The sequence below is a fragment of the Portunus trituberculatus genome, chromosome 50 (assembly GCF_017591435.1).
Source record: "Portunus trituberculatus isolate SZX2019 chromosome 50, ASM1759143v1, whole genome shotgun sequence".
Taxonomy (NCBI): Eukaryota; Metazoa; Arthropoda; class Malacostraca; order Decapoda; family Portunidae; genus Portunus; species Portunus trituberculatus.
Window position 1 is genome coordinate 3,040,054 of NC_059304.1, and position 27,998 is coordinate 3,068,051.

The window sequence follows — 27,998 nt, forward strand, 5'->3', positions numbered from 1 at the left end:
AATCACTAGTCCCATTTGGACACACAACGCTGCCAGTTGTGACAAAGCAACCTGGAGAATCCTGGGTGTGGGGCATTGGAGGAGTATGTCATCAGCATAGATGAGGACCTGGGTGCATGATAGTTAGAAATGGAGAGGGTAAAGAATAGGTTATAAGGAAGTGGAGGAGTGAGATAGACAGAGTAGTGAAAGGTGTGGGACTGAGTGACTGGAGGAAAAGGATTGAGCAAAAGAGTACCTTGGAATGGTATAGAGAGAAAGAGGCCCCAATGTATGAAAAATGATATGATGGAAGCCTGGGTGGGGACCTTCTCTTCCGAGCTAGGGCACAGTGCATGGATGTGAATGCAAGGAATTATAGATGGTGTGCCAGATGTGTGACATGGGAGAGGATGAGACGGTGGAGCATGTGGTGCTGGAGTGTGTGAAGTATGCCAGAGACAGGTATGAGATGATGCAAGTGGTGCTGAGGGAGCTGGGGCATAAGAGAGTGGAGATGACAGGAAGGGAATGGATGGTGGTGCTGCTGGGACTCTGTGGGGATACGGATGAAAGGATGATTGAGACTGTGAAAGAGTTCCTGGAGAGAATGTGGCGTGCTAGATGCAGGAACTAGTGGTGTGAAAAATGGTGATTGCCCTCTTTATTGTTTTTTTTTTTTTTTTTCTTCTTATTTTCCCTACAGGCGCTGCCGATACAAAGGCCTGACTCAAAAGAAATTGTCACCTGTAGCATTAAGATCAAGATCAAGATACAAAGGCCTTTTTTTTCTGTGTGCCTTTTTTTGTCGTCTACAGGAGCTGCCGATCCAAAGGCCCGGCTCAGGAGTGATCCCGAGTCGCCTGCAGTATCAAGATCAAAATCAAGACAAAAAGAAATTCTGCGTCACCTGTAGCATCAAGATCAAGATCAACAACCACAACAACAAAGCCACGTGGGGGAAAGGCGTTGTGAGTAGGTGTACCTCTTTTTCTATGGTGCCCTGAAGACAAGGAATAATGGCCGAGTTTGTGGAGTTTCGCATCGAGGAGACAATCCCGGAGGTGGAAGAGATGGAGAGGTTGGGGATCCTGGCCAGTAAGGAAGTGAAGTGAGTGATAACCAAGCTTGCTTTTGTTTTCCTGTGATTTGGTTGATGGAAAAGTTGATTGCGACCAGCTGTGATCCGATCCACGAAGCCTCCATACATTTATGTTATCTGGTTGCCCTTTGTAAGCCCCTGATATATAAAGCACTGAATGCCCTCCTCTGCCTCCGTGCTGGTCGGTCATGTCTCAAGCCGTTCCTCGCCCACCCTTAATTCGGCACTCTCTTGATATACACGTCGATTCCCGGCTCCCCTTTCGCAGCTCGGCACTGTCCCCGAGAAACCGTCCCGCGCGCACGTCTCGATTCCCGGCTTCCCCTTCGCAGCTCCTCCACCTAGCTGATTTGACGTCACATAAAATGAGAAATATATGGTATATAATTTTGTTTTTGCGCAGGGGTTCCTTGAGACATGTCATGTATTGTTAGGATTACGCAAAGATAAAAAGATTGAGAAACGCTGCCTTATTCGTTACCATATTCTCTCTCTCTCTCTCTCTCTCTCTCTCTCTCTCTCTCTCTCTTCTTATTCGTTTTCATATTCTTTCTCTCCCTTTATTCGTTTTCATATTTCTCTCTCTCTCTCTCTCTCTCTCTCTCTCTCTCGCTGACAAATAGCGTGGCTTCATATATGTGACATCAACTTAGCTGGGTGTGAAGTGGGAGCTGGGAATCGAGGTGAGCGCGCGGGACGGTTTCTCGGGAACAGTGCCCGCAGCTCCTCCACCCAGTTGATCCGACGTCACATCTTTTGCCTCAGTTAACACTACACCATCTGGACTTTCAGAGTTCCCACATCAGATTCATGATGGATCCTTTCAGCAAATCCATTTTACAGTCATTGATAATTTAAAATATTGAATAACATGGATATATCTTCTGCAATGGGGCCTGATGTCATATACCCAGCAGTACTAAAAAGCTGTGCGAAGAACTTGTCTCAGTCCTTATATAAGATCTTTTCACTATCTATTACCACGAGTGAAATTCCTGGTATTTGGAAAAAATCTACTATAGTTTCAAAGCAAAAGAAGGGATCCCCTAAATTACAGACCAGCAAGTCTTACATCGGTGTGTTGTAAAACTCTGGAAAGGCTTATTGTGGTACAGTTATATGAGTATTTGGAAAAAAATTCTATACTTAGTTACCAATAACCAGTTTGGTTTTTGATGTGGTAAGTCTGTGGAAGATCAGCATTTAACCTATGATGCAGTAACAGGTAAAATTCTAGTTTCTGCCCATTCTCCCCCCTCCACCCTTCAACAAGGTTTCGGGTGGAGAACATGAAGTGCGTCGGAAATGCATATTTTTTGTGTAACTGGGGGGAAAGAAATGGCCATCATAAACTCTACGGAAGTTTCACTATAACTTTTTGCAATTTCATTAATTTGTATAAATTCCATAATTTGGAGTATATTTCAACAAGGCACACTAACCTAAATCTAACATAAACCTACCCTAGCGTATTCTTGGCGGGGTGGGGAGTCTGCGCCCCCCCCCCCCCCCCGCACTGCCCTAGAACACTAACCTAACCTTAACATAAACCTAACCTAACATTTCCTAGCCGGGGGGGGGCTGCACCCCCTTGCACCCCACCAGAACACTAACCTAACCCTAACATATCCTAGCTTGGGGCTGTGCCTCCCCACCCCCCTAGAACACTAACCTAACCCTAACATAAACTTAACCCAACATTTCCTAGCCGGGATGGCTGTCCCCCCTGCACCCCCCCTTGCACCCCTCCTAGAACACTAGCCTAACCCTAACATAAACCTAACCTAACGCTGCTTCCCCCCCACACTGGTTCTCTTATAGCTTCACACAATATGCCCTATCTCTACCAATACCCCTCATCACAATACCTTAACGAAAGGATGAAGGTCCTGGCTGTGGGATATCCTCTTCTCGATTGTCATTAAGTTCACTGTCCTCCACGGGGACAGCAGGAGCGATGATTTCCCAGTAATCAAATTTGCAACCTCTACAACTAATGTCACTGGTGGCCATGGCTGAACTGTGCACACATGTCTTCATGCACCTGCCTGCCCAGCTGTGCCCCGTCTACGAAAACATAAAGCAAATTCTCATTGGCGCAGCTCATGGCGTTAAGAGATAGTGGCACGTCATTGGACAAAAGAACTATAGACACAATAAGAATCCTATTCAGCAGTTACCCACAAACCTCAGCTATAAACAAATGCAAGTCAGTTAACTGCTCATTTCCGAGTGTGGTGGAGCTCCGTGGCTCGCCGCAGCTTGCTGGACTTAGGAAAACTCGCCGAACATCGCACATTCCCGGACCTATTGCAGCGTTATTATTCATTTGCGGCAGGTAGTGTACTTACTGAAAATGTTGTAAATAACTAGTAAGATAAACAACCTAAGGGTGGCCAAAACCATTGTAGTGAAAATTCCGTAGACTTTTTAATGGGAATTTTTCCCCATTATGCCAAAAAATACACATTTCCGGCACACCTCATGTTCCCTACCCGAAACCCCGCATTCCCACCTGTCTCCAAGCTTGTTGGGGGGGTAAGGGAGAGTATGGGCATAAAGTAGAATTATACCCAGTAACAAACTGGATAGACAAGGAATATATGGTTGATCTCCTACTCTTTGATTTTTCTAAGGTTTTTGACACTTAAGCCACCAGATTCTTCTCACTAAACTCTATAGTATAGGCATTGATGGCAATCTTCTTTCTTGGGTAAGGGCTTTTCTTTCTTACAGATCAATGGAGGGAGTTGTGGGTGGTCAGGTCAGTTATTTATTTTCAGTAGTTAGTGGGATACCTCAATGCTCTGTATTAGGTCCTGTTCTTTTTCTTATCTATATAAACCACACTGAGGCTTCCTTGTCATGTAACTTTAAACTATTTGCTGATGACCTTAAATTATATCTCTTTTAAAAAGCCTTATAATCTCTGTGCTATATTGCAAGACATTAGTACAGTTCAAAGAGATTTCTTTTTTCAATTGCAGTAGCTGAATCCTGGGATCTAAAAATTAATGCTAACAAGACGAAGTGTGTGAGTTTCATTGTTAATCTTCGTCTGATTTATGATCTGGGACCCTTTTCATTATACAGGCAACCTCCACTTAACGAAGGTTCACACAACAAAATTTCGCTGCAATGAAGGTTTCGTTTTACTATCATCTGCTCATTTAACGAACACCAAACTCACTTTAACGAAGTTTTATCCAGGTAATTTTTTCCAAGTTTGAAAGCACCGCCGTATTATGCAAGCCAATAGGCTTTTGAATACACCAGCACCTCTTATGGATAACACGTACACCACTCACTCCCCCTGTTCAAAACAATAACAGCGTCAGCAGCAGCTCGTCTTCCCTCGCTCAACTTACCACCAAAATGCCCTGCAGTGTCGCCTAGCGTTGCTAAGAAGACCAGGAAGTCTCTTACTCTCGAAGTGAAGCTGGATATTATTCACAGACACGAGAGAGGCGAGAAAACTAATAGCATTGCTCGCCATTATCTTGACTCCATCTACTGTCTCTACTATTTTCAAGTCAGCAGACTCTATTAAGAAGGCTGGTAAGACTGTATCTTCCTTGCAAGCTAAAAGAACCACCTGAACTCATGACTCTACAATGGATAAGATGGAAAGCCTTGTGGAAATGTTGTACATAAGTTTTGTATATGATACAATGATGCACCCTTTGTTTACATTCCAGAGGTTCCCATTTCACTCTCCCTCCCTTCATAAATTTAAAATCAACATTATAAAGTTACGTACATACATACATTAGTGTACATTATAATGACGACTTAAACTGCCTAAATGTTTACCTTCATAATTTTTACTTTCATTGAACCTTTCACTGTACTATGATGCACTCTCGCTTTGCTTACTCTCAATGGAAGTTCAAGTTCGCTTATTGAAGGGTTATATAGGAACGTAACCCCTTTGTTAAGGGCGGGGTTGCTTGTATATGGTAAAAGGCAAACCATTACATTTGAGTGATGTTGCAGTGGATTTAGATATAACTATAGAGTCATCATTAAGATTTCACATTCACATTCAATCCTTGGTGTCTAAAGCCGCTGGACTAGTAAACTACACTTCTGAAATCCACTCCGTTGGTCTCGTCCTTTCATGGTTAAGCTTTTCGTCACTCACATACATCCTCTACTTGAGTTTGCGTCCCGAGTCTGGAATACAGGCTACATCATGGATTTTACTCTTTTGGAATCTGTTCAGTGATTTTGGACTAAGCATATTCTGAGTCTTGGTAACATGTCTTATGACCAATGTCTCAAAATTTTGTATCTGTATTCTGTCAAAGGGCATTTGCTTTGTGCTGATTTAATCAAGTGCTGGAAGATCTTCCATGGGATGTCTGCTGTTGCTCCTACTGATATTTTTATTATGGCCCCTTTGATATGGATGTTGAGAGGTCATGAATTTAAGATATTTGTTTCCCACGCATCCTGTGAGGCCAGACATGGTCATTTTTCAGTTTGAGTGGTTAGGCACTGGAATGCTCTCCCTGGTGAGTTAGCTGAAATGGACAACCTTAGTACATTTAAAAGGGGAATCGGTGACTTTTTAGGTGATGATCTATTTAACTTTAGTGAGAGTCACTAACTGCCATCATATTCTCCTTGTCTTTGTTTATGGGCTAATAGCACACTTTCCAGTTATGTCATTCCTTTTTTGCTTTGGTTGTTGTTCTTTTGGACTGGCATGCTAGCCACTGTGGGGTTCCCTCCAAGGGATCCCAACCAGGTAAGAACATACAGGCAACCCCCGCTCAACGAACGTTCACACAACAAAATTTCGCTTCAATGAATGTTTCCTTTTACTGCTATCTGCTCATATAACGAACACCAAACTCGCTATAAAATTTTTTATCCAGGTAATTTCTTCCAAGTTTGAAATCCCCGCTGTATCACACAAGCCGACAGGCTTTTGAATACACAAGTGCCCCTCGTGGACAAAACGCGCACCACTCACTCCCCTATCCTTCCCTACTCTTAGTTAAAAACAAAAACAGGGTCCAGCACCAGCTCCTCGTCTCACGCTCAACATGCCATCAAAATGCCTTGCAACCAGCCCTGCAATGTTGCCTAGCGTTGCTAAGAAGACCAGGAAGTCTCTTACTCTCGAAGTGAAGCTGGATATTATTCACAGACACGAGAAAGGCGAGAAAACTAATAGCATTGTTCGCCACCATCTTGACTCCATCTACTGTTTCTACTATTTTCAAGTCAGCAGACTCTATTAAGAAGGCTGATGAGACCGTATCTTCCTTGCAAGCTAAGAGAACCACCTGAACTTGTGACTCTGCAATGGATAAGATGAAAAGTCTTGTGGAAATGTGGTACATAAGTTTTGTATGCTGTACAATGATGCGCCCTTTGTTTACATTCCACAGGTTGCCAACTGGCGTCTTTCCTGCTCCACTCTCCCTCCCTTCATAAATTTAAGATCATCACTTACATTGGTGTACATTATAATGACTTAGTCTTAAATTAAACTGCTTAAATGTTACATTCATAATTTTTACTTTCATTAAATCTTTTACTGTACTATGATGCTCTCTCGCTGTATTTACTCTCAATGGAAGTTCAAGTTGGGTCAAACTTGTTGCACTCACTGAGTCAGTCCTAATGTGGCAAAACAATACAGGACCATTCTGTCATGATGGCTTGTTTGAACTAATAGTCCATAGCATGATCAAGTGACAGATGGGAGGCTGAGGTTGCCAACCATGATAACTTCCTTGCCCACACAAAAATCTGCTTGGAAATCAAGTTATAAAGGATCCTGCAGTTGAGAATTAGATGGGGGCCTGTATACTGATATTAAGTACGTGTATATATTGTATTCTTTGAAGTGGACAGCATATACATTAGAAACACTTACGTTGCAAACATAACTAATACCTTTTCTGATATACACACACCATACTTGCAGATAGTTCCCTCAACATAATTTCTAACAATAGTGAACTGATCAATATTTATAGATGAGTATGGTATTGAGGACAAAAGCCAGGTTTTAGTGATGGATAAAATATCAAGTTTGAGGATATGAGATCATGAATAAAAATGAACTTGTTAGTTAGACTATTTACATTAATAACACCTACGTTTAGAGAATGGTAGTGTATTGCATTGCCAGTATAAGGTTTAAACTGCTGGACAGGATGGTAATTTATACTTTGTGGAGTTTGGGACAGAATTGTCAAGAGGCATAGCTCCTTGGCTAGTAGGTAAGAAGCCATCCTGAACACCCACTACGGAACCACTATCCTGACCGGCCTGGAAAGCATGAGGGCAGTGATTGGTGGTAAGTCTATGGCAACAGAAGCTCTAAAATCAAACCCAAGACATCTTATCTTTGCACATGTAAACAAAGTGATGATTGGTACTAGACAATTCTTTCTTTCAAGGTAACAATATATAACAGGTCATACTTATCTGTATTTCACATAGAGTGACACTAATCAGGAAGAATTTGCTTAAGTGACCATGCACCACACATTGCATGTACCAAAACAAACACGCGGTCATTGATCATGATCTTGACATGTACAAGCTTGACTGCGTTCTTTACAGTGTGATGTTGCTACTCCTTGGGGTAAGACACTTTCATACAATTGAAATTGCACCTATCTTTTAACATTCTTACCTTGCATACATGTAAATAAAAAAAATTAAGCTAATGAGGAACTTTTTTCCCTTTCATTCTATTTAAGAAAATAGCTTACTACTTAAAAAAAATAAAGTTTTCTTTTAGAACTGAAGAGGTAGGCTGGCTTGTGGTGATTGTCTGCATAATTTTCATGTAATAAGTTATGCAATAGTGTTTAAAACTTACAGATGAATATTTCAAATATAATATGTTTTAGAAAGTAAGACTGATAAATCTGCTTTCACACATCCTTTGGCTTTGGAAATGTACTAAATTACCATTTTAGAATTGTGTAGAATGATAAAAAAGAAAAAAATGATAATATTATTACCCCTGTAGTCTCTCTCAGTCACTGCTGACCCCATACACCAGGTAGTACATATTTGCATCTCACAAATGGATTGCTTCATAGGCTACTAGCAAAGATTAAAGTTTTAAATGCAAAATATTGGGATCTAATAATGATCTAAATGTACTTGAGAGCTTCAAATGTCAGGTGAAATCCTTCACTTTATCTCTCTTTTTTTTTTTTTTTTTTTCTCTTCTCTTCTCTTCTCCATTTCAATGTCTGCCAAAACTGGATGTGTCTTATGAGCCCATGAATGTGTGTTCTGGTACATGCAATGCGTGGCGCGTGGTCACTTAAGCAAATTCTTCCCGAATGGTGTCATTCTATGTGAATTATCAATAAGTATGACCTGTTATAATATTGTTACCTTGAAAGAAAGAATTGTTTTGTAGTGTAGTACCAATCATCACTTTGTTTACATGTGGAAGATGTCTTGGGTTTGATTTTAGAGCCTCTGTTGCCATAGATTTACCACCAATCACTGCCTCAATGCTGAACCTTGACCTCATAGGACGCAGGCTCGTTTTTATTTATTTATTTATTTATTTTTTTTTTTTATTTTTTATTTATTTATTTTTTTTTTTTAGGTGCATCTTATGAGCCATCAAATATGGTCACTGGAAGCCAGTCAGGGGGCTAGCATGGGAGGACAGCAACAGAATGCCTACCAGTGAGAGTGATTGACAGGCATAGATCACTTCTTCCTGCCTTTGCAAGCTGCCTGACACCCAGGCTAAGATGCCAGATGTATAATAATTTAATTTAAAGCACCCAATGCCCACCAAGGAAAGTGTGCTCATTTTGATCATTCAAACGGATGTCATGGTCTCTGGCATCGATGTTTATGATGAGCAGTGTATATTTAAGAAAGGATCTCAATTCACTCATCCTACTACGTATCTCCTCCTCACAAGGAGAAGGTAGTAGACACTACTGAAGTGATGATTTACTCCATCAAGGTCTAATAGCACTAGTTCAAGAGGTGTTGTGAACTCTCCATTAAAGCTAGTTGTGATATCGCTGAACGTTTCCCTTTATGTCGCACAATTTAGGGGATAGTCACAGCCTGTCCTCTAAAGACAACTCTCCAACTTATCACAAAACTAGATAGATAGATAGATCACTTTATTGTCAAGTTGCAGCATAATAAAGCTTACAAATTGAAATTTGCTTTGGCTAGAGCTCCGTACATTAAAAGTTAACAAAAAGTATATAAAAAATATGTTAAAAATATATACAATATAGTAAGTTAAAAATTATTGCACAGCATACTAAGGTCACAGACATGTATTAGAGATATCACAGTCACACATGGAGTCAACAATTTCACAATTGCTGTTTTAACTGTTGGTGGTTGAAGAGTACGATGCTTTTTGGCACAAATGAGTTCTTATATCTGTTCGTGCGTTGAGTAGGCAAAGCAAGTCTTCTACCTGACCTTAGGAATACATAGCAAGAGTGGAGGGGATGAGACGTATCGTTCATGATTTTTCCAACTTGCTTCATAGTTCCTTCAAGGAACAGCTTATCTAATGATTTTGTTTCCGCCCCTAATTTTCGTGATTTTTGCACAATCTTTTTAAGCTTACATGTAAGCTTACCATACCAGGTAGTTAAAGAGAAATCTAATAGTGATTCTATTGTAGACTTATAAAAAAGGCTAATTATATATCTATCTACATGCAAATTGTTTAAAATACGTAAAAAATAAAGTCTCTGCTTACATTTCTTAAATACCATATTGGTATTTGCACTACCTTTTAGTTGATTATCAATCATGAGACCTAGATATTTATACTCTTCTACTCAGTCTACAGTTTCTGCATCAATTACAATAGGATCAGGTATGCTACGATGCACTTACCACACACACACCCTTCACTTAAAATTCAAAATAAAAAAATGGCAACTCCAAATCCAGCCTAGGAGTCCTCTTCTGGGAGGGCACCAGAAATGTCCCCAGGTCAGACTGCTCTCTTCTTGGCGACCCAGAATGTTTTGACACCTCCCTTAACCTTTTCTTCATTAACTTCTGCAACATTTGTGATCTTAGATCTAATTTTCAATCTGTAGAACACCACCTCTCCTCTACTAAACCTCATCTTCTTTACCTCACCAAAACACAGCTGTCTGAGGCAACTGACAGTAGCCCCTTCTCTGATCCCTCTTACTTTCTCTATTCTCATTTCCATTCCATAGCTGGATGTTGCGTCTATGTGCGCAACAACTTAACTTGCTCTCGTGCTTACACTCTTGATTCTTCGTAGTTTTCCACCATCTGGCTTAGACTCAGCAGTCACTCTCAAACTAGATTTATCTGTGCTGTCTATCTCTCCCCTAACTCCTCTGAGTATAGTAAATTCTTTTACTATTTAACTTCCAAAGTGGAGGACATTCTGTCCCTCAACCCTTTTTCGGAGATCTCCATCCTTGGAGATTTCAATGTTCACCACCAGCTTTGGCTTTCCTCTCCCTTCACTGACCATCCTGGTGAACTAGCCTTCAACTTTGCTATCCTCCATGACCTAGAGCAACTGGTGCAACACCCTACTCGTATCCCTGACCGTCTTGGAGATACGCCCAACATTCTTGATCTTTTCCTCACCTCTAATCCTTCAGCTTATGCTGTTACCCTATCTTCTCCGTTGGGCTCCTCCGATCACAATCTCATTTCTGTTTTGTTGTCCTCAGGATCTCCTAAAGCAGAGGTGCCTCTGGCATTTTGTCTCTGCCAATTGGGGACCTGAGGAGGTATTATGCTGATTTTCCTGGAATGATTACTGTTTCCGTGTCAGAGACCCATCTCTGTGTGCTGAACGCATAACAGAGGTGATAGTGTCTGGCATGGAGGCGAACATTCCTAATTTTTTTTTCATCCTAAACCTTCTAAACCTTGGTTTCACACATCCTGTTCTCGTGCTATACATGATAGAAAGGTTGCCCACAAAAGGTACTTGAGCCTTTCATCTCCTGAATCTCATGCACTTTATATTTCTGCCTGGAATCATGCCAAGTCTGTTCTTCAACTTGCCAAACACTCTTTCATAAATAGAAAATGTCAAAATCTTTCAAACTCAAACTCCCTCGTGACTTCTGGCATCTAGCCAAAACATCTCCAATAACTTTCACTTCTTCATCTTTCCTCCTTTATTTCATCCTGATGGCACCACTGCCATCTCTTCTGTCTCTAAAGCTGAACTCTTCTCAAACCTTTGCTCACAACTCCACCTTGGATGATTCTGGGCTTGTCCTCTCCTCCTCCTCTGACTATTTCATGTCTACAATCAAAATTCTTCGTAATGATGTTTTCCATGCCCTCTGGCCTAAACCCTCGGAAGGCTTATGGACCTGATGGGGTCCCTCCTATTGTTCTCAAAACTGTGCTATTGTGCTTGCACCTTGTCTGGCCAAACTCTTTCAACTTTGTTTATCGACTTCTACCTTTCCTTCTTGCTGGAAGTTTGCCTACATTCAGCCTGTTCCTAAAAAGGGTGACCGTTCTAATCCCTCAAACTACCGTCCTATAGCTTTAATCTCTTGCTTGTCTAAAGTTTTTAATCTATCCTCAATAGGAAGATTCTTAAACATCTGTCACTTCACAATCTTCTATCTGATCGCCAGTATGGCTTCCGTCAAGGTCGCTCTACTGGTGATCTTCTGGCTTTCCTTACTGAGTCTTGGTCATCCTCTTTTAGAGATTTCGGTGAAACTTTTGCTGTCACGTTAGACATATCAAAAGCTTTTGATAGAGTCTGGCACAAAGCTTTGATTTCAAAACTGCCCTCCTACAGTTTCTATCCTTCTCTGCAACTTTATCTCAAGTTTCCTTTCCGACCGTTCTATTGCAGCTGTGGTAGACGGCCACTGTTCTTCTCCTAAATCTATTAACAGTGGTGTTCCTCAGGGTTCTGTCCTGTCACCCACTCTCTTTCTATTATTCATTAATGATCTTAACCAAACTTCTTGCCCTATCCACTCCTACGCTGATGATACCACCCTACATCTTTCCACGTCCTTTCAGAGACGACCAACCCTTCAGGAAGTCAACAGATCATGCAGGGACGCCACAGAACGCCTGACTTCTGATCTTTCTAAGATTTCTGATTGGGGCAGAGAAAACTTAGTAGTTTTCAATGCCTCAAAAACTCAATTCCTCCATCTATCAACTTGACACAATCTTCCAGACAACTATCCCCTTTTCTTCAATGACACTCAACTCTCTTCCTCTTCCACACTGAATATCTTTGGTCTGTCTTTTACTCATAATCTAAACTGGAAACTTCACATCTCATCTCTTGCTAAAATAACTTCTATGAAGGGAGGTGTTCTGTGGCATCTCCGCCAGTTTTCTCATCCCTTCAAATATTAACTCAGTACAAGGGCCTTATCCGTCCGTGTATGGAGTAGTCTTCGCATGTTTGGGTGGGTTCCACTCATACAGCTTTATTTGATAAATTGGAATCAAAAGCTTTTCGTCTCCTCTTGACTGACTGTCTTCAGCCTCTTTCTCACCACCAAAATGTTGCATCCCTTTCTATTTTTTATCGCTATTTTCATGCTAACTACTATATTGATCTTGCTAACTGCATGCCTCCCCTCCTCCTGCGGCCTCGCTGCACAAGGCTTTCTTCTTCCTCTCATCCCCATTCTGTCCAACCCTCTCATATGAAAGTTACCCAGCATTCTCGATCATTCATACCTTTCACTGGTAAACTCTGGAACTCCCTACCTGCTTCTATATTTCCATCTTCCTATGACTTGACTTTTAAGAGAGTGGTGTCAAGACATTTGTTCCAGGCTTTTGGCTAATTCTTCCTAATCTTTTAGGGAGACTGCAGTTCCAGTGGGCCTTTTTTTATTGCTAATTTTTTTGTTGCCCTTGACAGCTCTCCCTCTTGCATAAAAAAAAAAAAAAAAAAAAAAAAATTGCCCAATAAGTTTGACATCTGTGTGCTGTAAGATAATGGAATGTATTGTTCACAAGCAAATAGTCATCTACTTTGAGGGTAATTCTACATCTCACCCCACCAGTTTGGTTTTAGAGCAGGACATTCAGTTGAAGACCAACTGATCACCACTTATGATTCTGTCACTAAATGAAATAATGAAGGACATTTTGTGGATTTGATATTCTTTGCCTTTAGTAAATCCTTTGATGTTGTGAACCACATAATCCTAGTTAACAAACTGAAGTCAATAGGTGTTAGGCCTCCTCTCCTAGATTGGAGATGGTCTTTCATAAATGACAAACACTTTAAAGTAAGCATTGCTGGAATGTATAGCGACTTGTATGCAGTAATTAGTGGTGTGCACTAGGGCTTAGTTTTGGTACCATTATTCTGTATGTAAATCATGTCATCTCTGTCTGATGTGTTTTGCAATTTCAAACTCTTTGCCAGTGACCTGAAACTGTGTGTCCAAATAAATCACTCCACTGTAAGTGAGGCCTTCAAAAGTCTTACAAAAGGTCACAGATATTGATGTGATCGTGTCAACTGCAGAATCCTGGGGACTGAAAAATGAATGTAAAGAAATGTGTAGTGTTAAGAATTCATAGAGGATCATTTGACTGGAATCTTGTTGGTCCATACTCTAAATACCCAAATAATACAGCAATTAGTTTTGTAGACAACTTCTGCAATGTAGGAATAAAAGTTGATGCCTCACTAAAATTTCATCAACATATTCATAATATTGTTTCTAAGGCTGGAGCTCTAGCTAGCAATTTGTTGAACGCCACTGTATGTTGCTCTCCATCATTCATGGTCACTCTTTACAAAACCTATATTAGATCCCTTTTGGAATTTTCTTCATGTCTGTGGTTCACTGGGTATATGGGTGACAAACTGCTGGAATTTCTACAGACATTCAAGACCTGCATGACAGGAGTTATTCAGACAGACTAACTCAATTAAACCTTTACTCTGTGAAGGGAAGACTTCTATGTGCAGACTGTATCAAATATTGGAAAATTCTTCACAGACAATCCACCATCCAACCTGAGATGCTGTTTGTCCTTACCCCATCAGTGGGCACTCAGCGATGCTCCTACAAACTTTTCCCAATGCATCACAACCTGGAATCAAGACACAGATTTTTCCTCTCAGAGATGCATCCTTTTCTTGAATATCCTACCTGCTGAAATCACCCAAGCAGACTCATTAGTCTCTTTTAAACAGTTGCTGCAAGATGCTTAAGGAAACCTTTTGTTTGAGTATGATGAATAATTATAATTTGTATTTATCCAAATGCTGTATATGGTGTACTATCCAGTCATTACTTACTTAAAGCTATTGCAAATAATTTATACTTGGTCTGGCACACCAGCAGCTCTGGGCTCCCTCCTACTTGTATCAATTTTTAAAATATTTTTATATTATTATTATTTCTTTATGTATTTTTTAATCTAATTTTGTGCTAAACTTTAGTTACTTGTATCCATGGATCTTTTGGTAGTGAGGTCAGCTTCCCTTCTAGTAGGTTGTAGGGAAAAAAAGGGATTTCGTTATTGAATGCTGGTAACAAAAGAATGGTACTTTATGTAACCTTTTGATGTCTGGATCTGAGAAATAAAATTATAGTATGTTATTGAGGATTTAGAAGATATTCCTTTCCATATTTACCAGTGGCTTGTAAGCTTAGAAACCTGTTAGGAAACCATCTCTTTTGTAATGACTGGAATAAAATTGCACACATGAAAGTGAACTACAAACAGCAGGTGGCATATATGTTCTTATCTGATTGACTTACCACCTTCATTATTTAATTCCCTTTCTTAAAGCCAAATAACACATATACTCTGTTAAAACTAACACTACACATCAATGTAACTGGTCTCTGCAATGATATCTTCTTTTATTTCTCAGGAAGTTGATACAAAAGCGAAGAGAGTTTCAGTATCGTCTGGCAAGAAGGTCAAAGAAAAAAATAGATTTTGTCAACTTTATCAATTATGAAAAGAAACTAATTGAACTCATCAGGATAAGAAGAAAGGTAAGAAATTCAGTTTTAACTTCCTATTTGATGGTTTGGCTGACTCAAGACACACTATCTTTGTGGGAACATAAGGCATGTGTCAGATCCTGAAAAATGAAGTTGATAAATACTTACAACTTCTGTATTTGAAATTATTACTAATTATGTGTACTTAGGACCAAGTTTTATTTTATTTTTTCTTACTCCCCAAAAATATATGAACTTCATAGATAGAAAAAATTTTTATATACAAGATTTTCTTTTTTAAATTTTCAGTTATTTATGTCTTTGGTTTTGTTTGCTTTGAAGAAATCTCAGGTTAAGATGAGTTGACACAGAAAGTTAAGTTGGCGTATGGAAAATCATTCATCAAATTAACAATGAGAATGTTTGAAGCTTCACAAAGATTTATACCAATCTTCACAGATCACTCATCCATTTATATTTACATCCTAGAATGGAGTAGTGTATATTTGTTATTCTTTCCCAAAAAAAGTAGGTTGATTCATAAAGAACTTCAAACACCCTCAACACTTCCATAACACAGCAGCAAAAGTCTCCAATACCTGACACATTAAGAACACAATTTAACATTGATTCTGTTGTTTTGTTTCAAAGCAAATTGGTGTGCATGAGAAGAAGCACCAGATCGAGGCATCAATAGCTCGGCGTGTTTTGAAGCAGGCACGTCTTCTCACCCGTATGTGGCCCTCACACCTGGACACCTGGGCTCTCAGGATCAGCTTCTCTCACTTCATTGGCTGGAAAAATGAGGTGAGCAGCTTATTCTTTAGGGTTGTTGGAGAAATAAAGTATTGCAATTACGTGTACATGCAACCCTCTGCTATCGCACCTATTTGGTGCATCTATCACTGTGTGATAGTGGAAATTGCAATAGCTGAAGTGAAGAACTGGTAATAATTCAAATTGACACTAGAACCTCCAAGTTGTCATTTTTTTTATCACTTTTTGCTCAGTTTTTATGCCATACAATATTATGAAAATGAAGAAATAATACAGTATGAAAAACATAATCAAGAATCATAATTACAACATACCTTTTAAAGCGTTTTATTTTGCGTATTTGATAGCATATAGAACATACGGGTATATAAGACACACACCCATTTCAGCAATCAAATTCAGGAAGAAAAGTTTAGTGCATTTAAGCATACACTGTTGAAAGTAATCCATCAGTACATTGCACAAGCAGAAAATATTTTCTTTCCTTGTGCTCCTTTGTTGGTCTTCTTGCTGTCATCAGACACTTATCATTTTGACGGTAGGTGGTGGCCCAAAAGTCATTGCTGTTGCTCTATTGCCATGCCCCTTGGCATAATTTACCACTTGTAATTTGTAAGAGATTGTATAGCTTGATGTTTTCCCTCCTGCTGCCATAACTGTGTGGGTGTTGATGTGTTTTGTTATGATCATGAGCTTGCTGTTACTCTTCACTGCTAGATGGTATTGAGTCAGAGTGCCAATCAGTTGATATTTATAAACACGCATCACAGCTTCACAGGTTGGATTGCTTTCATTTGTACGAATGAAAATTTGTTTCTAAAGTGATTTTTTTTTTTTTCTTTTTTTCTTCACATTCTGTTTCTCTATAGCAGTGCTATTCAATCTGGGTGGACAGTCCATCTTATAGTGGACGAGATTAAGTGAGGGGTGGACTACTGGGTGGACGAGATCCTCACCTGCACGTGTCTGTTTAATATACAAGAGACTCACTTTCTTTCTCTCTCTCCTATATTTCTTAAAATACATAGTACAAATACATATTTACCTATTGTAACATTGAGGTTGCCACCTTATCTACTCGCAAGACCCCGATAGTACAACCACGCCATTGCTATTCAGCCTGGGTGGACAGTTTCGGGGTGGGGTGGACAGCTTCTACTTAATCAACACTAGGGGTGGACGACATTAAAAAGGTTGAAGACCACTGCTCTATAGTATTAGGGCTTAGATGGTGCCTCCTGACAGAGGACTTTGATTTGGGCATATGGGAACTCTAACCCCAAGTGGATGCCCTTTCTGACCTTGGACTGTGGATTTGAACCTGTACGCTCGAGAACCCTGGGCCGCCAAAGCACACATGGTCCCAGTGCGTGCTTTAGTCCCAGCAATAAGATAATGATGCATGCAGTTAGCATAGGTAAAAGTACTGGAAAAAGATGTGTCCTATATACTGTCAAATACAGTACCTCATCGTGGACAATTAGGATGTAAGGTGGATGGGTAGATTGGGGAAATATGTTAAGAACTATTTCTCAATAAAAGTATATAGAGAAACTCAACTATCAGGTGACATCTTAACCCAGGAGTTTTCAAATGATGGGCACTTGATAGCAGTAATTTCATGTGTGATATAGACATATGTATGCACGATAGCAATAAAATGTGATAGCAGAAGGTGCTATAGCAGAGGGTTTTAAGTGTATAAACAAAATAGGAAAGAAAGTGTTATGTAGAAATGACTAAATTATATGACTGCCAGTAAGATAATTAAAGACAGAGTGATGAGATAATGACCGGTGTTTGATGCTTTTTGTTTATGATTTAAAATGTTTTGTCATTTGTATTAAAATGTCACCCAAAAATTTTTGTATTTTATGTGTAGAAATAATTAAAGAATAATTCTTTCTAGATTGGTAAATAATTTCATCCATGATTAATTGTTTAACATGGATCAGACTTATTTTTATTAATTTTTTTATAACATCCACTTGTGGATGCATAAATTTGTTTATTAATTTCAGATTGATAGTGCATATACAGAGCAGATAAAGTTTCATGGGAATTGTGAGAGTGTATGGATTGCCTGGGCCAAGTGGGAAATTGAGGAGAGGCGAAACTTTGACAAGGCAAGAGTAATCTTACTCTCAAATGCTCCTCTGTATCATCCCAAGTCAATTCTGCTCAAGCGGGAGGTAAGATTACAAGATATGCACTTGAACAAAGACTGTATGCTGATGACACTATATAACTTCTGACCCTGCAGGTAGGTAGTGATCTGAACACTGCAAAAGTAGTTGATACTTTTATACAGTAAGATATGCAAACTATAAATTAGCTCCTTATTACATCTTTCCTTGTGTTGCAGCTGTTTCGCCTGGAACTGTTGTATGTAGAGATGCTGATCAATAAAGTCAAGCACGAGAACATAGCTGGGCTGGAGGAAGTCATTGCTGAAAACCGGGAGAAGGTAAGGAGTGTCATTATTATTCTTGATTTTTTTTTATATTATTATTATTATCATGTCATAATGTCTGGCGTATGTTACAAGATTTGTTTTTATATTTGCTATTGTTATTGTTGGACTACTAATTGCTAAAGGCATGTGTTACTTATTTTTACTGAATAGCACAAAGCATATGTAGGAAAGAGTTTGATCTATGAGATGATATTTTATGTGGAGAATGAAAGTGACCTTGCTTGCTTTGATAGACATTATGATATCAAAGCCAAGCAGAAAGAGAGGATAAGAGTGTAAATAGTTTGTGTATAAATGTGTAAAATTACCATTCTGGTATATAGATCGATGGAAAGAAAAAAGAGACAATGAGATGTTAAGGTTATTTTGCCTGACACTTCAAGGGATTATAAAACTGATGTAATGATATTTCTTGTGTATGATATGTGTAAAATTTCAGGTATTGGACTGTGCTGTGGCTCAAGCAGTATATATACATGCTGTGAACAAACTTCCAGAGCCTGAGTTGTACCTCCAGCTGTACCAGGTGGCGAACAAATTTCCGTTTGCACATAAGTTACGAGAAGAAATATATAGGTGAGTCATGTTGATTACTTCAGCTATTACAGAAACTCTTTTATATATGAAACAACCCTCACATTCTACCAATAAGAACTTGAGAAAATAAGGGAAGCTGCAGGAAGCCATCAAGTTCATACAAGATAATCCTTGTGTAATCAACTTTACCAAGGTATACTCATAGTGCTTTTGTTGAACTCGAATTTTTTATATGAACTTTTCAGATTGTAACTAAGTATAAAGCCTGAATTTTGAGCTGTTCCTATGTTACCTCAGACACTTGTGTATACCTATGCTATGAAAGAGTTTGAAGTTATGTGTGAACAGTGCCTATTATGAGTTTCTGTTATATTATTCTTGTCTTACAGGGATCTATGCAGTAAATTCCCTGATACAGAATGCCTATGGAAACTTAAAGCCCAGAGGTTGATATCAGGACTTGGGGAAGCTAGGACTGAACTCCTTGACAACACCATGACTAATAAGAAAAATAATGATGTAGAAAATGAAGATGGTCTTGCAGAAACCACAGACGAATTAACTAGAGATATGGGAAAGAGAAAAAACACTGGAATTGGAAGTAACAAAGAAGACTATGAAGAAATTAATGAGGAAGAAGAAATGGAATCAGATGAGGAAGAGCGGGAAGACACTGATGTAGAGAAGGAAGATAAAGAGGTGGAGGGAGAAGAAAGTGATGAAGAAAATGAAGAGATAGAGGAAGAGGAGGAGGATGAAATGGAAGAGAGCTGTGATGAAGAAGAAAGTGTGGTGAAAGTGGTTGATGATGCTGAAAAGGAAGAAGAAAACGGTAGTGAGGATGAGAAAGATGATATCTCAGAGGATATGGAAGAAGAGGAAGTGGAAAGTAAGAGCAGCGGTAAGACACAGGAGAAAGACACACCTCAGAGTAAAGAGAGTTGCAATGGAAGTGAGGCAGATAAGAATACAAGAGAAATTAACTTGTCCACACCAGCTGGGAAATTAGACCCAAAAGGAAAGGTATGCACATACATATGAGCCCTACTTTGTATTTGTAGGTCATGTTTGGTGAAAATGTTAAGTGTATTATCATCGTCATCATCATTTTTTGTTAATCCATATGAATCTGCGTATAGCCTAATAGATTAGATTATTTTGGTTTTATAGCAATCATCACAACTTTGCATCCAAAGTCATGTAGGATAAGTAGTAGGTGACTATAGATTCAATTAACACAAGAGTACGAGTATAGAGGGAATAAAATAATCATGACTATGTATATTAAAGCCCAACATATTATATTTACACCTAATATTTTATCATTTCCTTATAGTTGGCATTGTTCCTCTCAATATTTGACCAAGCCTTGAAAGTCGTGGGTGGAAAGTTTGTGAACACATACATTGATGAGCTGTTACCGCTGCTGCACCAGTGCTGGGGCATGGCAGACATGACTGCTACTATCTACAAAACCCTCCTGAAGCTGTTTGAGCAACACACTGTACAGCTCTCACCTTTGCATTTTTATATTTGGGTAAGTATTGCTCATTGAAATACAGTGGAGACTCAGTACTGAAACATCTTAATAGTTGAACTTTTCAATACTCAAATGCAAAAGTTAGATTTAATGCTTGAAAAATTACTTGATAGTCAAACGACCACACACATGGTTGTAAACAAAGGCTCCTTTGCTTCTCTCACCCCACCCTCCGCCAGTTGTGCTGCTTTGGTTTTCAGAATAACTTTCTTGTGCATTCTGTCTGTAGTTTTCATTTATAAACTTACATTAACACCAAAAGCTTAAATAGTGGCGAAAATATCTGGTAATCGAACAGCTGCACACATGGTTGTAAACAAAGCTCTGGCCTCTCCCTCCCTGCCACTGCCATTGTCCCATTCTGATACTGTATTACTGGTAAAAAGAATCGACCAGTATTCCAGGTATACTGGTTGCACAGATAGAGAAGAAACAGGCCATGGTTATTGCTTGATGTAAAGGAAATAATGTACAAGATTTTTTCTCATGGTGGTGAACAGTACCTAGTGTTGTGCCAGCAGCCGGAACACAAGCACAATGCCCAGGCAGTTCTAGAGCGTGGTGTGAAGCAGCACCCTGCTGCCTCCCACCTACAGCAGCAGCTGGCATACTGCATTGTCAGGGAGGCAGACACTGATGCTCCGATCATGAAGGGTTAGTGGGAATCAAGTAGTTATTGATTATTGGAGGTCAAATCACCTATACTTAAATAAATTTTTTGCATTAATAAAATGTAATGCATTTCAGATCAGTTTGGTGTATCAGCACTTGCATACATACTTTCAAACATTTAGTTTTACAATGTATATTCTAATTCTTCAACATATTGGCAGAATTAAAAAAGATTGGCCCTTCACTGAGAGGTGAGAGTGGTCTGGCAGCCTGGAAAGAGTTTGCCAAGCACCTGTGCAAAGATAGCAACAAGTTGAAGCTGTTCAAGGCTGCCATGGACCTTGAGGACCAGACAGTAGCCCGAGGCATGAGGGTGCTCTACCTCCGGGATGTGGGCTTGCTGGAAGGTAGACACTGGTTGTCTTTCTAGCACAAAGGAACTAATTTCTAATTTTATTTTTTAGATCAGTTGCTGCCCTGCAAAACTCTGCTTGTACAATCACATAAGGTTATATGAATATAAGCTGGTGATTGATTGAACCTTATTTCTGTTATGATCATTTGTTTTATATCTGTTTTGTACACTTTATTTATTAATTTATTTGCTTGTTGTGTGATAATTTTCATTTTATGAATGTGTGGGTTTGTTAATATTTTATGTCTTCTTGGATTGTGGGCTCCTGGTGTGTAGGTATCATGTGCACAGCTTTGTCTTAAGGAAATAGGCAAACAGATAGCAGAGCAAACACTGCCTATTATTTCATACAATGATGGGCTTATTTTTCACTTACTCATATTATTGTTAAGAAATCATTACTAATCTTACAGGCAAAAATTTGCAGTTGCTATATTCAGGCTTATTGTATCTGGTTTTTCGTTACTTGGATATATAATATTAATTACTTATGTATAAAATTTTCCATTACTTACTCTTACTGTTATTCACATGTGATATATTTTCATAAAGTTATTTTGCTGTATTTGCTCCTCTGATGTCAGGGAAGGCTAAGTTGTATAAACACAACAATCAGGCGTAAAACAAAATGCTTGAATCTTTGGTTAATAGAAGCTTCATGGGTGCTCACCAGGTATTGCTGGAGCTCGGAAACTATACCAGAAGTTGAAGTGGAGGCCACCTTTCTGTAGCCGCCTTCATGCCCAGATGGTGGAGCTTGAGTTGGCCCAAGCCACAATGAATGCTGAAGCTGTTAGGGAGGTGTTCAATATTAGCATTCAGCAGCAAGGTTCCTCAAACCCAGGTGAGAGCCTTAGATATGTGTTGAAGTGATTATGTATGCACCTTCATTGAAACCAAATCCAATTTTTTTCCTTCTTTTTCTTTTTCTTTCTTCTTTTTTTCTTCTTCCTTTTATTTATTTGTTTATTTACTTATTTGTTTATTTCAGCCTCATAGCTCTTCAAAATTTTAGTTTCTAGAAGCTTGAATGGTTAACCTGCATAATTATATCTTGGATGCTTGGATGAGCAGTCATTGCGCATGTTGTTGTGGGCTGGATTTTTTTTAATAATGCCTATTTAGGCTGTGTTTGACTTGTCATCATGCATAAATCTCTAAAGTGCATTCAGAATGGAAAACAAGAATCAGATTTTATTGAGTAATGTATAATTTCTTGGCCTGTATATTTTAACTTCAAAGTTTTAATACATTTTCTACTATTTCCTTTATTGTTGCATGTATTTGGGAGCTGTGTGCAATTTATATTAAATACCTTATTTCAAAACAGCTCAAATGTACTATTTTAATAAATGTTCATTACTAAAATCAGTACATGTTCATTTCATACTTTCATGTCCTTATGTTTTGTTCACAGATGCATTTTTGATTTCTTCCAAACTGTAGTTAGTTTTGAAGATGAAAATATTCCCATGTAGCTCACACTTTGACCAATTTTTCAGGAATGTGGTTAGCTTATGTTCAGTTTGAGAAGAAGCATGGGGATCCACTGATGGCAGGAGGACTCCTCACCAGGGCAGAGAAAGAGCTGGAACCACAACAGGCAAATGTCTTTCGTGAACTCAATTTAACAATACAAGACATACTGAATAAGGTACTGTAATATGGTGTAAAATGAATTCATATACTTTTATGCTCATAGTTTTTTTAACTAATATTCAAATATGAAGAAATTTTACATATTTCAGCAATCAAGTTAAAGTAATAGATAAGCAGGAAATAAATAAAAAAAATGCAATTTTCAGGGAGCACCACCTTTAGGGAATGAGGACAGTGATAGATTCTTTATCGAGAAGAGTGAAGATGAGGAGAGCCAGTTCAAGGAGGATGTTGAACTCCGACCTGCATTAGCATCTCTCTTTGAGGAGGATATAACTCTATCTTACACTGCAAACAATGAACGCACCGCCTTTTTTTCAGGTGTTCATTCTATGGAAAGAAAATTAAAGAATGGTATGATGGATATCTCATGATGTTTTATAATGATTGCATATAACATTGACTGAATGTATGTGATTAATTCAGTACTGAAGACCCATAATGTTGTAATTTTTATGATTATTTAATGATGACAATTCACTTTGTGCTTTCCCTTGGCCAGATGATAAACCAGCACAAGCAGATGATGGAAGGGCGTGGGAAAAAGTGTTGGAATTGTTGGTGGACCACAAGATCAGCCTCAACATACAGGAAGTGAAGATGGAAACTGCTCTTACAGTAAAGGCTGATCAGTCTGTCCAAAAGAAACTTATTAAACCAAGATTTAAAGAAAAGTAGGATACAAGTTTAAGTTCCATTTATTCATGTAGCGTTAATGATTTGTTAAGCTAAAGGGAGAATCATAATCTCAAACAAAGCATGTGTACATGAAGGTGTCTGTAAGGGAGACTTGCACACATGGTACATCTAGTAGATATACATCAGAGAAATACACAGACCACTTTTCTCCCACATGTATTAAATATATTAGCTTCAGTGTTAAACTTTTGGTACCAACTTAAAAAAAGAAAGGATTCAGTTCAGATATAATGTGACATACAGTCATAGCGGAAAGTTTGGGCACAAGACGTAAACAACTGTGATCTTTTAAATACAGTAGACATTTAAAGACATTTAAATGGTACATGACATACCTCATTTGCCAAACAATTTTTTTTTTTTTTTTAAGCTTGATGACCTCCAGACATGCTGGGAGGCTTTTTGCCAGTTTTTCTACATGATTGGGAATAATATTTCCCCAAATATCTTGTATTTCTATTTTTAGTTTTGCTACAATCGAAGCATCATGATCCTGAAGCTGTTTTTTAATGATGTGCCACACATGCTCTATGGGATTCAGGTCTGGTGAATTCCCAGGCCACTTTTTGAAGTAGTTTACACCACAGTCCTCATACCACTGGGTAACAGACCAAGCTGTGTGAGCAGGAGCTCTGTCTTGCATAAACCAACTAGCGTTACACTTTTCAAAACTTTCAGGCAGGTTATCACACAATAAGTCAAAATAACTGTGCTGATTTACACAAATTTTTTTCAAGAAATTCTTAAAGTGCCAACTCCACCAAATGCAAAGCAACCCCACACCGTAACACTTGTAGCATGCTTTACCGCTTTAGCTGTGTAGTGTGGGTCATTAAGCTCAGACCCCCTGGGGTGCCACGCACACTTGGATCTGCAGCCCAACAACACCACAAATGTTGACTTATCACTCTACAAGACTTGGTCCCAGTCTTCTAGGGTCCAATCCCTATATTTCTTGCAAAATGCTATACGATCACTCATGTTTTTCGTACTTAGCAAGGGAAGGACTTTGGCACAACAACTACAATATTGTAAATCTTTGAGTAAATGATCAGTGATACATGTTACAGACACATCCTGAAGCAGAGCAGTGAAGGATTACTTTCCTTCAGTTTTCTGGCTGTGAGTGTTGGATTTTTATCCAACTGCTTCCTAATGACTTTAGAAGTACGATTTGATATCTTCCTTGACCAAAGAGTGAAGCTTGGGGTAGGAATGGCATCACCATGAAATTTCTTGATCCACTTTTAAACTTGCCACACTGCTATTCCCACACGAGTGGCAATATCTTTACAATTATAGCCCTCCTTATAGAGGGTTATAATAGCAACAACTATGTCTCTTCCCAGCTCTTTACCACTTCCCATTTCAGAGATATTGAGGCAAAAACACAAAGACCACCGCAAAAAAACACAAAATCTGAGTGATATATGCTTGCACATTGACACCACATGGGCCTGGGAGCGACTCAACAGAGTTGCCAAGTCGTGCGTATTATCTCTTCTAAATAGAGGAACAAATCATACCATTGAAAAATAGTGAAAAGTTTGGTCACAGATTAGATTAGGTGTTTTTTGTGTTTTGAGTTTAGCGAAAAGTTTGGGCAGCCTGTAATTTTGCGCCCAAACTTTCCACTACGACTGTAAGCAAGACATCTTCAATGAGAGGAAAAAGTCTGGAGAAATTAATTTCACCTCCCAGTCATAGTAGGTCTTTGTTGTACTCTGTGGTGTGAATCTTATATAGTATAGGGAAATACATATTTATTGTGCTTGTCAGAAAATCAGCTTTACTGCTGCTGCATATTCTTAATAAAGCATATTTCTAGGAGAATGTGATTATTTTTGTTGTTACTAAGAAGTGGACATATTTTCTTCCTCAGGTATCAGCCAACAGATCAACTCAACCCAGGTGAAGGAAAAAGTGGAAGAATAGTAAATGATGATGACATTGAGAAAATACTTGCCACATCAGAGGTCCTGAAACCTGACTTCATGCAAAAGACTTGCCTTACTCCGTACTTTGTCAACAAGAAGAAGGCAAAGGAAATGCGCAAGGTTAGTTATGGTTTCTTGTAATTTTGCAGATCCTTAATTTGTCAGATCATTTATTCATATTTATAGGAAATCTGTGTTCTTAACCATCATTTCTTTTCTCTTCAGTGGAAAATTGTTCAGGTTATCTTGCTTTCTTGAGATCAGCTTCATGCATTTCACAGATTTTCTTTCATTCCACTTTGTTATTTTTATCTTTGATGGGAAACAATGTATTTTCATTCAAGATATTTTCTCTTATCCCTATTGATATTAATAAAAATACATTTTTCTCTTTTCTCATTTTATTTCATTGTGATTTTTCAGCATTTCTCATGGGAAATAATGATGAGATCTATACATTCCAGAAAGAGAGTGAGAAAACCAAGGGTCCTGGATGGTTCAACATGAAGGCGCCTGAGCTGACGGAGGAGGCCAAGCGGGACCTGGAGGTACTGCAGATGCGCTCTGTCCTCGATCCTAAGAGGCACTACAAAAATGACATGAAGGTGAGATACCCAGGGAAGGGATGCCTGCAGGTTGTATGCACTACCTTGATCTCTGTCAGTATTGTAGCATTTATGAGTAGATTTTGTTGTAAGTTCCTTCTGGTTTTTCTTCTCCCACCACATTGCTTTCTTGTTAAGCTTTTGAAATTTAGGATATTGGTGGAAAGGTTAATGCTATGGTTTCTGAGGTTTGACCATTTAACTCACTCTGATGATAATTTGGCTTTGTATTATCTCATGGAGCACTAAATATGGTTCTTGTACCCTGAAAGCAGCTGCTAAGTTTTGGCAGAGGTTACTGTGGGTGATTGTAAATCAGATTATCAGTTTGCAACTTAAGGCAACTTATATGAATTTCTTTTTCATTATAGTAAATTAACCAGATTGATAATTAAGAAAATGGACAGGTGCCTTGATAAAACAATTGGATATGTGTACTAACATGGTTTCAACTTAACCCCTTCAATACGGTGACGCCTATGTAGGCGTCATGAAGCCCCAGTAGCAAATACGATGATGCCTACGTAGGCATCATATTTCTTTTCTGAGCTTTCTTCAGTTCAGTTGTCCCGTATAGTGTGTTGGATACCAACTACACACGCCGTATGCTGTCCTTGAAATCCTAGTGCTCCTCCCACCATCCTTGTCTCCACCAATCACTAAAGATAAGCTACATGCGTCCCGCCTTGTGTCTAAAATTACCCAATGGCATAGACTGTTCCCATATCTCTCTCTCTCTCTCTCTCTCTCTCTCTCTCTCTCTCTCTCTCTCTCTCTCTCTCTCTCTCTCTCTCTCTCTGAAGAGAGAAGCGTCCACTTTCCTCTTCAAAGGCGATATAGTGACTAAAAAATAGCAGCATAATACACAAAAACGACAAGTATGACAAGCTTGCACGAGTTTCCCGCACTCGGGCGCGCGGCACTACCACCCATATATCATACAGGCAGGCTTTTTTAACATCTGGCGCTTAGGGGTTAACCCATATAAGCCCTTAAAAAACAAGGTTTTTGGAATGAGCTCTACATCGGAGATATAATAGAAAATGACTCCACATAGACATATTAAGTGTTATTTTAGACTCAAACTGCATACTTTACTTATAATTTGAAAAATAACTTTGTTGCGATAACACAACGATGGGTACAATACAATATGATTGTGTTGCGAAGTCCCAACGGTGGTCACAGTAATCCACAGCAATTTTATGCTGTTTATTATATTGAAAGGTTAGTGAGATATCTTGATTATGTAAGGGGAGCATTAAACAATTACTTTGTGCTTTTGTTTATTGGAAAAAAAATTACTACAAAATTTACATACATTTAGTAAGTATGATAGAATTGGGATGTACCATTTTTTTCCCCGGATTGCAATGCGATATTTGGCTATGTTCTGGTCTAGCCTATCTACCCCACCCATGTTGGAGTTGTACAATCCAAATACTGAAGGCATGGGTATCATAACCCTTTTGCGTTCAGCTACTGACCAACGTTGAACTTGTTTGAAAGGTTGCACACCATAGTGTGTAGATGCCATGGTAACCACACCATTATCGTTCCACATTACAACTAAAATACCTGAGTCTTTCTCAAGAAAATGCTCTTCACTTCCTCGTGAACGTTTCTCAAACTGTTTGGCATTGCTCAGGGGACACTTTTCTGTTCTGTTGCTACGAACTGTTCCAGTCGCAGAGTGTCCTCTTTC

General features: G+C 38.9%; 1 protein-coding gene across 1 annotated transcript in view; it reads left to right on the top strand.

The window, feature by feature from the left end:
• The first annotated feature begins 900 nt into the window (after positions 1-900).
• Positions 901-27,998, top strand: part of LOC123499557 — a 32,242-nt gene continuing 5,144 nt past the window's right edge. Inside the window, exons 1-16 of the mRNA XM_045247670.1 lie at positions 901-1,090; positions 14,961-15,087; positions 15,688-15,843; positions 17,835-18,005; positions 18,179-18,280; positions 18,729-18,865; positions 19,216-19,849; positions 20,163-20,363; positions 20,867-21,020; positions 21,200-21,385; positions 22,067-22,237; positions 22,896-23,047; positions 23,199-23,406; positions 23,555-23,726; positions 25,634-25,808; positions 26,153-26,293. Coding sequence (XP_045103605.1) covers positions 999-1,090; positions 14,961-15,087; positions 15,688-15,843; positions 17,835-18,005; positions 18,179-18,280; positions 18,729-18,865; positions 19,216-19,849; positions 20,163-20,363; positions 20,867-21,020; positions 21,200-21,385; positions 22,067-22,237; positions 22,896-23,047; positions 23,199-23,406; positions 23,555-23,726; positions 25,634-25,808; positions 26,153-26,293 — 2,979 coding nt within the window. The 5' untranslated portion in view covers positions 901-998. The remainder of the gene's footprint in view (positions 1,091-14,960; positions 15,088-15,687; positions 15,844-17,834; positions 18,006-18,178; positions 18,281-18,728; positions 18,866-19,215; positions 19,850-20,162; positions 20,364-20,866; positions 21,021-21,199; positions 21,386-22,066; positions 22,238-22,895; positions 23,048-23,198; positions 23,407-23,554; positions 23,727-25,633; positions 25,809-26,152; positions 26,294-27,998) is intronic.